Genomic DNA, 12,224 nt, shown 5'->3' with positions numbered 1-12,224 from the left:
ATTTCTGTTTATCCATTTTTTACGTCATCTATCTACATTTATGTTGTAAAGTAATAAGAATTCCTAAAACCTACAAAATAACAAGCGCGGCTGCTAGAATTGTGAAATTATTTTATTTATCACTTACGTACAAGAAATTATTTCTCAAGTCTTTAATTGCTTAACAGAGTTGCAACTTCACATAATTACGCATTCAATAAAAAATAAAGATAATTATCAAGTATAATGTAGACTATACATGGCACACAAGATAAATGCTTTTTTTCGATGATTGCACATAATAATCGGTAGTTCTATTAATAAATTTAGGAACATCTTGTTGAAGATTGTTCTGAGCATAATGTATGCGTCTGATTTTGTTCTATTTTGGTCATTACATCTTGTATCCATGGAATATACCTGGAGATTTCTGTATATAAAGAATATATGTAGTAGTCACAATGAAAACTTTTCGTGCCGTGAAAATCCCCTCGCATCGTGCCGCGACAAATCGTGTCGCTAACAATACCTCGGAGATACCACAAATTATTGGTTTTAAAGACTAATCCGCCGCCACTGTCATCAGAAACGTCACCATCAGAAACGGAAGAACCTGAAACATACAATGCTTACGTAAGTTATCTTTCTATTTTTCGCATCTTTGCATATATAGAACAATCATTCTTAAATTTGTTTTTTTTTTCTTTCTTTATTATCTTTTCTTATATAACATTTTCTTAAATTGAAGTAGTCATACATCTTTTGCAAATATATTTTTGATAAATTTAATAAAATAATATAGCGTTATGCTGATTTATGACACACATAAATGTTTTTTTACTAACCATTTGTGTAGCCTGCGCAAAACTTATCATTGGTGACATATTGTTCCATATTAACACTTTGGCTCGCGGACCTGCACTGGCTGAGTGAGATTACAGGCACTGTCAGAGCCTGTAAAATATACCAGGCTCTAGGTTCACCAATTGCTCTTCTACCAAATACCGCTACCTTTCCATAAGTACCCGGTTCCAATACATTCCCGTAGCTTAAAGTATCTATGCACGCGGGAACCAAATAGGATGACAATACAAATGGTGTAACGAGTTCTAATACTGCGATATCCGACAAGAAATTTCCTATGTATCCAACATAATTGCGTTCGATGTAAATACGTTTCACCTGGAAGAAGGTATGTGTAACATTTCGATCGACAATATTTTATACAGATTAATTTACATCGCATTGTATACATTTGCAAACCTGATTTCTTTTAACGAAAATTGGATTGTGAAAAAGATTATTGTAATCGCGAAAAAGATTTCCCGTTAATATATAAATTGTGTTGGGATCAATTGGTTGCCTAGTGAACTCGTCGTATACACAATGAGCTGCCGTTATCAAGAGATTTTTTTGAATGATAGACGCTCCACAGAAGTATTTCTTTGGCTCGCCTGGTTCGTCGCGATACATCGAGGCGTGCCACGGAAATTCCGTAATATTCGGTCGAAAACCGCCTACAACGGTCAGTTGATAACCGAGAGGTAAAGTGCCGCATACTACAACAAACATTTTGGTTGGAGAAATCGTCTTAGCGTAATAATACAAGAGAATGTATTGAGCCGTCGTGATTATAAAAAAAGAGGAAGAGATAATTCACAGTAACCGTAACCATTGCGCGTCATTGTGTGATAATTTTATGACTAATTGGATGGAAAAAAAATTGAGATACATCGAGGTCACGTAATAGTTTATTAAATATATTCGATGTGTGTATATGTATGTGTATGTGCACTTAACTTAATAAATTATAAATTATAAATTTATATACACAGCGTAATTAAAAGCTATATTTTAATACTTTCATTAAAGCTTTGGTTCTTTAGGAAACAATTGCAAATCATAACTTAAATAGAAATTGTAATACGGAATGACACAGGTATGTGAATTATCTCAATGGGGATATTGACACGTGTGATTACTATGTCACCTGTAAAAATATTGTTCGAAATTCTACTACTTATAATTGTACTATCATTTTTTTATAATCTTAAGACCATGCCCAAGACACATCTGCTGCTGTATCATTATTTGGCTTTGGTACTCTAACATCTATGTTCGGATAATTTAGATTATTAGCATTTGTATGTATGATTCTATCATCCAACACTTCAATAAACGTAGCATTTTCTGTCAAAAGTGGTTTGAAACGCAAGTTGAATATCATTAATGTAAATATTTATCGTGAGCGGACCTGGAACACATCGCATAGGTTCTGGTTCCCATTCACCATTCGCTTTACATCTCACGTTTGTTCCTTGTCCGGACAGTAGATGTTGATTAGTTTCAGGTCGATAACTGTTTTCACATGACAATGTTGCTCTTGTTCTTGGTGGAACTGGAGATTTGCATGATATCCATTCATCGTCGTACCGACATTCAGATCTGATTGAAGGTGCGGCTAAAGCTTTGCAGAGTATTGCTATCAAACAAACATTGTTAATAATTAACATGTATAATTCTGATCGTTTTGAAGATGATGAATTTCTTTGACTAAAATATTCAATATTTAAGAATCCATATATTTATTTATCTTAAAATAGTTAAAAATATATAATTACTAGTTTAATACCTCTGCAAACTGGTATATTAAGCCATTTTCCCCCGATACTGCAGCTAACGTCGGGCGAACCTCTTATTTTATATCCCGAATCACAAGAGTAGACGAGATAAGATCCTAATCCCAGTTCCGTTCCTTCTGGAACGTTACAGTTCTGTCCATCTGAGCACTGCGATCGATGTAACTTCCAGCGACCGTTTTGCGGTTGCGGAGGTGCTTTGCAAGTGTTTGTGCCAGAAGGTGTCCTAGAAGGACGTGTTGGTGTTGGTGCAGGAGTCGGTGGCGATCGTGTAGTTCCTGTTGTTGGTCGCACCGACGGTAAAACTGGCGGCCATCCAGTCCTACATAATTCCTGGTCCTCGTCTGAGCTATCGGCGCAGTCGTCTACTCTGTTACATCGTAGATCAGCATCGATACAAGCTCCATAAGCACAATGAAAAGCTGTCGAAGGACAACTGCAAATAAATTGGCAGACGTTTGTTCCTCATACTAGTTGTTCAATGTACATGCAACTAGAAATCGTACTTCAAACATGTATAAAAGATTCTCACGGTAACGATTGGCATAATTTAGATGTTTCGTCAGAACCATCCGCACAATTTCGAGTTCCGTCACACACAGCGTCGCTAGAAATGCACTGGCCGTTGTCACACTGAAACTCATTCTCTCTACATCTTTCCGTTCGAGTGTTTGTTGTATTTCTTAAGCACTGGGGCTGCGTTTCGTCACTGTTGTCGGCGCAGTTGGAAACGCCGTTGCACACCAAGTCTTTGTCTATACAGGCACCATAATTACAACGAAAGGCGTAGTTAGGACACAAAATTTCTGGCCTTTTACACTCGGCCTCTGTCTCGTCGGATAAATCCCTGCAGTCCGTTTTGCCATCGCATAATAAATCGCTGGCTATACATTCTCCATTGCAACATCGAAATTTCTGTTTGTTTAATATCAGTCTGTTCAAATGATTAAATTAGTTGATACTTATTTATTTGAACATTAGATTACTTCAACGCGTAAATACTTACCCGCAATTATTTGTTTGTGTATACCCAGAACCAATGCACACTGTAAAATTATATACTAGCTCATATGGCCATATAATATTGTTTAAGATTATATTTTCCATTTCTTATATGATCATATATAATCTAATATCTACTAATATAAACTAATATGAACAAATAAAAGGTTTTTTTCCACGGGCGATAAATTAAATTCTCCTTAGCTGCGGCGTATATACCGGAGTTATACCCTATATGATATGCGACACGTGGAAAGTAAAAAAAGGCACGCTTTTAAGTAGACGAATGAATGGAATAAATACAAATATTAGATTGCAAAATACAGATTTTAAGTTTACAATCGGGATAACATAACATTAGCTTCATGTCGCGCTTGCAAAACGAAAAATTTTCCAAATAGACAATTACCCTCGGTCAATGAGTCTGGAATTTCCGATGGTACAGTTATGGACACTAAAATAGCTAAAAGTATTAGAGTTAGAACGCATGATATAACCGCATGTTTCCACGTCCAGAGCCATTGTGTCACTAGAATAATTATAAAAAGCTGTATTAGAACTTTGTTTCACGAGCTACTTATTATATATAATACCCTTTGGTGAAATTCATACACAATTATTATATTACTATCATCACCCGCCGGGCTTCGCCCCGGAGAACATGTGTATTAGGACACGCAAATAGTCTCTCTCTCTCCCTCTCTCCATATGCATTGCTCTCATATATACGCGTAGCTTTTGCCTTTTTTTAATTTTGAATATTACAAATTTATATTTCGGAAATAAAGCTTTTTGCATATAATATGCCATTAAAATCATTTGACCGAATTTTTATTAAATTCATATACTTTAATATCGATTTTTTTGAAAACCGTATCAGAAGTTTTTCGAATTAAAACCATTTGACCAAATTTTTACCAAAAGTATGTAAATAGGGGTAGAATTTCTTGGGGAGTGCTATAGGGTGTATAGTTTTCGTTACCGGGAAATTCTACCCCTATTTCATATACTTTAATAAAAATTTGGTCAAATGGTTTTTAACTCAAAAAACTTCTGATACCGGTTTCCAAAAAATCGATATTAAAAGTATATGAAATTTAATAAAAATTCGGTCAAATAATTTTTAATTTCAAAAATTTCAGTACCGGCTTTCAAAGATATCGGTAACAAAAAATTTCAAAAATTCAGTACCGGCTTCCAAAGAGATCGGTAACAAAAAATTGTACACTTTATGGCACTCCCCGGAAAATTCACCCCTGTTTTATATACAATTTTTAAAAGTTCGACTGGAGCCACTTCGTATCTCCAACACATTATTTCTCGAAAAATTAGAAAAATTAAAAAAAACCGGTTTCCAGAAAATTGGTAAAAAAAACTATACACTCTACCTCTACACTCCCCGGGAAATTCTACCCCTATTTTATATACTTTTAATAAAAATTTGGTTAAATGGTTTTTAATTCGAAAAACTTCTGATACCGGTTTCCAAAAAAATCGATATTAAAAGTATATGAAATTTAATAAAAATTCGGTCAAATAATTTTTAATTTCAAAAATTTCAGTACCGGCTTCCAAAGAGATTGGTAACAAAAAATTTCAAAAATTTCAGTACCGGCTTCCAAAGAGATCGGTAACAAAAAATTATACACTTTATGGCACTCCACGGAAAATTCAACCCCTGTTTTATATACAATTCTTTGAAATTCCGACAATTATTTACCGAAAAATTGAAGAAATTAGAAAAACCGGTTTCCAGAAGATCGGTAACGAAAAACTATACACCCTATAGCACTCCCCGGGAAATTCTACCCCTATTTCATGTACGTTTGGTAAAAATTCGGTCCATTAGTTTCCGAGATCATAGCGAACAAAAAAATGCAAACCCTGTTGCTTTATAATAATTTAGTATAGATGACGAGTAGCACGTGTGTACGAAAGGAGTATTATAATTACATTAAGTCCCTCACGTAAAGCATTATAATTTTTGTTTGGTATCAATTTTCCGTTATTCTATTCACAATCGAGTAAACAATTTACGGCATGTAATATCTCGCCAATCTATGTCAGATAATGTGTGGCACATATATACTGTGAGATAAAAATAACTCTTTTATATTTAGCTTTAATTCTTGTGGCGCGACTAAAGTGTAACATTATTTAATCTAGACTCTAGAATATCGTTGATATTAAACTATATTTTGGAATAGTATGACAAAGACCATTGGTCAAAGTAAGTAATGATATTCGTGACATTGAAATTACTTTTAAAAATTGTTGCAGTCTGAATGGTTCTCTGATAACATTATCATAATTCACGTAAGAGAAGAAATGGCTGTTCTTCCGAAAACCCACATGCTCTGACAGGTCAACATATGGCTTTGACGGTTTGTAAATAGATTTCTTTCAGATAAAAAAAGACATGTACTAAAAGGAAGAAATTATCGAAACTACTTCAAAATAGATAAAGATTATACATCATTGATTCTTATCACATTACTATCGCAGAACTATCAGTATTATCTACCTAGAGATGATTAGTCAAATCGACGTCAATGCACCGATGAATGATTGACGTCTCTCTCGAATACTGATTTATATTTTTGTCATCTGGATGTGGAGCCAGATGAAAAACAATAGAAATCTTACAAAAATATTCGCAATTGTTTAATTAACGTAAAAACAACTATGATGAGATCGGAGATGACAAAGATATGAATCAGTATTTGACATCGACTATTTATCAATGCGTCGACATCAAATTGACGTCGATTCGACTAATCATTTCTGGCTGGATACGTAAGCAACACAAAGTGAATTAGATTCTATGATGTCTTTGAATTTATCAGATTAAAATCAGTTGTCCGCAAGTAATCATTACATTCTACTAATATATATATATGACGGGTAGCACGTGTGTACGAAAGGAGTATTATAATTACATTAATTAAGTCCCTCACGTAAAGCATTATAATTGTTATTTGGTGTCAATTTTCTGTTATTCTATTCACAATCAAGTAAACAATTTGCGGCATGCAATATCTTTAATATATATATTTAAAATTTTTAGGACGAATATTGATTCGTTCTAATATACCATAATATTTATAGATACTCAAGATATTTATTACACACGCTTTCAAATTGTAAGCTTGAAAGTATATTTTCTCTTATGCAGAGGAAAGTTATTAGAGTAATGTCTCGTTGCGATGACATTTATAACAGTTTATAACATATTTAGCATATTTACATTATAATTCAATTTAGTGAGTCGCGATTTATAATTTCTTATATAAAACTTTATCCTGTTGTTATTCTATAATCCAGAAACTTATGAGAGATCTGTCCTTTTTAATTATTCGGCGACTTTGTGCTTAAACATACCTGCAGTGTACTTACGGAAAGAAAGAATTAAGTATAGAAAAACTAAAAGAAACGGGCTTAAACAATCTATTGCATTGCACGATTGACTATTACCATTATTTAATTCAGTATTTTGTGGAAAAATTGATTCATTTGGAATTTCGTTGTTCTGACTCGTCGACGAATCCGCGATATTGTCGGAGGCGTTGATAACGTCAAGTTCAATCGCATCCTGATTCAAAGTAGGATTCGTGTAAACGACATGGTTTACATGAATAGTAACCGGACCATGGTAGTTGACCTCATTACCCAGATGCACATTGCTCGAATCCTTTATGCGGACGTCACTGAAATTCGACGAATCGGGGTTCGGAAGGGCGATGTAACCATTCCCGGGATCAAACGCTTGATGCTGCTGGACGATGGTCGATACCGGCGGATTCAAAATCCAGCCGCCGGTGCCGCTTTCCTCGACATCCGTCTCCTCTTCTTCATTGTCGTCGTCTATAACGTCACTGCACGTAGAGGAATCTCCAACGCTATCATTGTCCGGAGCTACGACCGCGATTTCCTTCACCGAACATTGAGCCTTGCCGCAAAACCTGTCGACCGCATGACCCTCAGCAGACTCAACAGTACCATTCACGTTGTCCTGCTCCTTCTGACCCTGATGGTGATTACCGTCGAGTGTTTGATGCTGCTGTTGCACCAATGTCGCTGTTGCACCAGTGTTGCTATCCATGCGCTATGCTAAAAATTCACCTTCTTTACATCAAATACGTCTTAAAATGCGATACGTCGCATGCAGAAGAATACGCTCGAAAAACAGCTGTAGGGTCTTTAGATAAATTCGTCAGGTCGCTACGAAATTCTCTCACTTCCAATTCTTCCAATTAGAAATTAGAATATAAATGTCCGGTTTAATTTTTTGTCTTTTAATCTTCTCTTTTCAAATAACAAAAGAAAGATCAGTTTGTAAACATAATTCTTATTTGATTTTTTTTACAATTTATTGTGAAAACTTCGAAGGTAAAATAAAAGACAAGCTCGAGAAACATCAGGGCTGCGTTCAGAAATTCAACGTGGGTAACTTTAAGCTATAATTTACGTCACGTATATTATAGCATTAGAATTACTTAGGTGTGCCTGGGCGTAATTCCTGAACGCAGCCTAAGATTTTAAATTGACGCAACCGGTCGGCAACAATCCGCTAAATTAAAAGATTAACTGACTTATATTTAGGATTACCTTGCACAAATTACCATCTGGCAGCGGTCACTTTGTCAACACTAAAATCACCATTGATCTATGACGACATGGTGCTGTCATTGTGGAAAGCGCTCCGCGGGCAGGAAAACTTTACTTGATCTGACCCTAACGATTTTCGACATGTCGTTGACACCACCTGCAGTTAGGGGATGCACCGTCCCGCGGGAACAAAGTACAATCCGAACAAGAACGAATTCGGTTCAAATCACTATCGGCTATTTTCATTGATCCTACGACACTGTCAGACAGATACTGGTTTCAGCGATAACATCACACGGCTACTAAAAGACGCGCCTTGGAAGTGGAATCGTGGAAGGCGCTCGTTCTCGCTCGCGAGAAGCAAAGCGAGGTGAATAAGAACAGAAAAACGGAGAACGAGAACAGGCGTGCACGAATTGCACGATAATCCCTTTTGCATAATAGGTCCCGTATTTAATTTGAATAATAACTCCTTGGATTCCTGATGACATTCATGTGCTGATACCATACGTGGATAGCACCGGTCACTGCGGTCGCATCTCAATTTATATCATTGCTGCGTATTAAAATAAATTAAGCTACCGTAACTTAAAGCGATGCTGAGAATATGTATATATGTCTTGGAAGTGCATGACACTCGTTCTTATTGAAAAGAATGGATTTTGCGATCGCAAGCCGCTTGTCTAGCACTCATTGACGAACGAACTACCGATGGAATCAAAGCACGAGTTATGGCGACATTATCTCCGTTCAATCCCACATAGAACAAACTACTGTTGCGTTTTCTTGTCGAATGTACTCGGAAATCGTTGCCCCTACTCTTTGCCTCCTTCCCTCAACCACAACTGTTACCGACATATCTGCGGCATGCATGTGTGTGCGATAACGTTGTTTTAGACGGTTTTTAGTCTTTTCCGTGGAATCGAATAAACTTCATTTCGATGGCCGGGGATTTCTAACATCAGTAGTGTACACGAAACATCTATATTACTCCTATTATATGATTTTTTGCAATTAAAGATAAAAGATTAGTATTTTGCGCTAATTATGTCACAATTATTTGCCTCGAGTTAAAAGACAATGTATTTTAAAAAAATTTGGAGTTAGGAGTTTTGTAGAGATCTTTCTATATAGACACAGACTTGTATTCAGTTATATGTATAAATATATATCTTAAAATTAAATTTAGGAAGAACTGTTTTAAGAAACAGTTTTTCATATCTTTGGAAAAATCTATTAGATGAACCATGATAGTATACCATATTCTTTAGATACAATGAGATTATATATATAAATACAATATAAGAAGAATTGAATTTAACATACCGAGATGTCAATACATATTTTACTTCGATATAGTTTTTTATTTGATGATAATATTATTGAATAAAGAGAAAATATTATATTTAATAATACTATAGAGACTCCGCCGACACGTAGCCCGTAGGAATGGCCGCATTAAATTCCTTTTCTATCTGCCCGACTATTTATGGGCCAGCAGAACTCTGCCTGTTCCAAAAATTTAGTTCTTTTAAACCTCCCTCTCCTTTCCATGTAAACTTTCTTTCAATTACTTGTAATTTTCTATATTTGATTTTCACTCTTGTTTCTTTTCTCTTTTTCACCTCTGCTCCCCTACCAAACGTATTTTCCCCTGTATCTGTCTTACCTTCCAAGTTAGATCATTGTCAACGATTATGTTTTTCTCCTTTAAGATCTTCTTTTTAATCATAACTATCCTTTTCTGTTCCTTTCCTTTCAGTTTCTCTGTAATCATATTTGTTCCTCTTCTTGTCCAGAATTTACTATAACTTCTAATGTGGAGTTCTTTCTGGTAATATTTCTTCTATCGCTTTTTCTAAAGCATCTCTTTTTTGGACCTCCCATTCTTTTATCACAGTATTGTTTTTTTCTTTCTCTCTCTTATTTCCTCTTGCATTTTTAGTTTTTTAAATTTTCTATTGTATGTAGATTGCTATCCGCGCCACTGTGAGATGAGTACAAAATGATGTTTGACGAGTGGAAAAAAGATGTACAGGAATTAAATACGTATATGTTTCTTTATTTAACAAATTATAGGCTCGTTAAATGTACAACAAATTACATTTTTTAAAATAGTAGTATATACAAGATGTTCCTCAAAATTAGGTACTAAAACATGACTGATAAATCCGGTATATTATAAAATAGAATAAAGTATATAGTAACTGTCACGTTGGCATCTTTATTTCTTTACACAAACGACTGAACTGAGTAATCTGGTGTTTAGACACATTAATGAATGCGTGTGGTTGACTTAAAATGGATTGCTTAACATTTCTTACTGATACATATATCCTGTATCATGCATGATATATATTTTCATACCGATTTTCAATACTAATATTTATTTAACAGCCAATTAATTTTATTATAATGTTCAACCAGTACAATGCCTATTATCATACCTCCAACACACAATATATTTTTATATATGACATTTCCTTCCTTTATTCATTAGCTTGATCTAATTAAATTTATTGATGCTACAAAATTTGTAGGGACTACCTCTTTTGTCATATATTTCATTATATTTGAGTGTAAGAAGATTTTATATTCGGAACGAAAATAGTAGATCCGCGATATATTCAGTTAACTGTTATCTGAACTTGTTGGAATTATATCTAACACTGATATAAACTACGTCTACAGATTTAAAGAAAAAGAAGATGTAAATATTTTCAGACATTGTATTCTATTCACAAGTTAAATTTTCAAGCTATCTAGTCAGGGCTCGGATGACCAATGAGGCCACTTTATAATTTCATTATATAAGGCATCTCTAGGACTCACAGTGTTCGAAACTTGTCGGTGACCTAACAGTTTATAGTCAGGCGCGATCTTTCCGGCTTTGACGCCGAGCTCTATGATCTTTTGCGCGGCACGTAATTGTAGTTTCGGCGGTACAACTGATCGCTTCGCGTGCGGTTTTCTTACCTCGGCTGGGACCAGCAGCGGGAGGCGGCCGCCTTTTCAGATAAACGAAAATAGACGACCGCGTTACGTTCCGGACTTTCGCGGATTCTCCGACGACCGGGAGCGATGGAAGTAGGTGAAGATACACCGGTCGACGCTTGCGCGTCCAGGGATCAATGCAGAGTGTCCTCAGGAATTCTACCTATACTCGCGCGCATTCGTTTTGGGTGAGTTTGTACATTCGCGCTTCTTTTTGACAACGAGAGAAATAGAGCGAAATCGAAAGTCGCAGGCGAACGGCCATAAGAGTCCACGGGACGAAGATTAGCTTCAATTTTCTTATACTTTTACATGTATACATTGTTTAATCATATACCGTTAAGGTCGGGTTTTCAGTGAAAGCTCACACTAGGAATAAACAAACTGTTGCGTCGTATTAAAAAAGGAATGTATTTGATACTTAAAATGGATACATTTAAATTAAATGAGTAACAATGTTAAAAGTATTCCGGCCACGCGGTTCTCTCTATCCAGGGAATGTAATAGTAGACTCGGGTGTACACGCCAGGCATTATGTCGCTGCCGCAGATTTGTTCAAGACTGTTGACCCCGATTATGGTATACATGCACAGATGGACCGTGTTAAAGATGGCGAGTGGTCCTCCACTGCCACTCTTGAACAGCAACGAGTATATTCTATCAATTCGCCTCTGCTTACAAATGTTCTGTTTATAAAAATTATTTAACGTTTTTTCCCCAGTTGAAGCTAACCAAGTCTTTGGTCCCTTGCTAGTGAAATGAAATTGGAAAGAAGCAATCGTAAAACTGCGCATCATCAGATTTATAACTTTAAAACGATTTTAAAAGACTCGCGTTAAAATGAAACTTTTATTGAGATTTGAAAGGAACGAGGACTTTCTCGATGCAAATAAATACATATGTATATGTATATTTATTTATTACCTGACAGATATCTTTCCCGAGCACAAACATTTTTCCCGCGCATATTTGCCATTCGTTGACAATCCCTTGTGCGAACCT

General features: G+C 35.6%; 1 protein-coding gene and 1 long non-coding RNA gene across 5 annotated transcripts; both read right to left on the bottom strand.

Moving 5' to 3' along the window:
• On the bottom strand, window positions 1-9,005 carry LOC139816036 (uncharacterized). 4 transcript variants are annotated; one of them, XM_071783326.1, is made up of 10 exons: window positions 8,229-9,005; window positions 7,095-7,730; window positions 4,030-4,149; window positions 3,625-3,664; window positions 3,151-3,552; window positions 2,612-3,054; window positions 2,234-2,461; window positions 1,243-1,538; window positions 825-1,161; window positions 1-592 (listed from the first exon to the last, which is right to left on the bottom strand). In XM_071783326.1, the coding sequence occupies exons 2-10, from the start codon at window positions 7,720-7,722 to the stop codon at window positions 306-308; spliced, it is 2,781 nt and encodes a 926-aa protein (XP_071639427.1). In that variant the 5' UTR covers window positions 7,723-7,730; window positions 8,229-9,005; the 3' UTR covers window positions 1-305. The 4 variants fall into 4 exon arrangements, with proteins under 4 accessions (XP_071639427.1, XP_071639428.1, XP_071639429.1 ...); XM_071783328.1 differs by having other exon boundaries at window positions 4-592; window positions 7,290-7,730; XM_071783327.1 differs by lacking the exon at window positions 4,030-4,149 and having other exon boundaries at window positions 3-592.
• A 2,609-nt stretch (window positions 9,006-11,614) lies between these two features.
• Window positions 11,615-12,224, bottom strand: LOC139816455 (uncharacterized). Its single transcript, XR_011733012.1, has 2 exons — window positions 12,147-12,224; window positions 11,615-11,857 (listed from the first exon to the last, which is right to left on the bottom strand). It is a non-coding gene; the product is annotated as an uncharacterized lncRNA (long non-coding RNA).

This window comes from Temnothorax longispinosus, chromosome 7 (assembly GCF_030848805.1).
Source record: "Temnothorax longispinosus isolate EJ_2023e chromosome 7, Tlon_JGU_v1, whole genome shotgun sequence".
Classification (NCBI taxonomy): domain Eukaryota; kingdom Metazoa; phylum Arthropoda; class Insecta; order Hymenoptera; family Formicidae; genus Temnothorax; species Temnothorax longispinosus.
The sequence above is the reverse complement of the archived record's forward strand: the minus strand, read 5'-3'. Positions and strand labels throughout refer to the sequence as shown.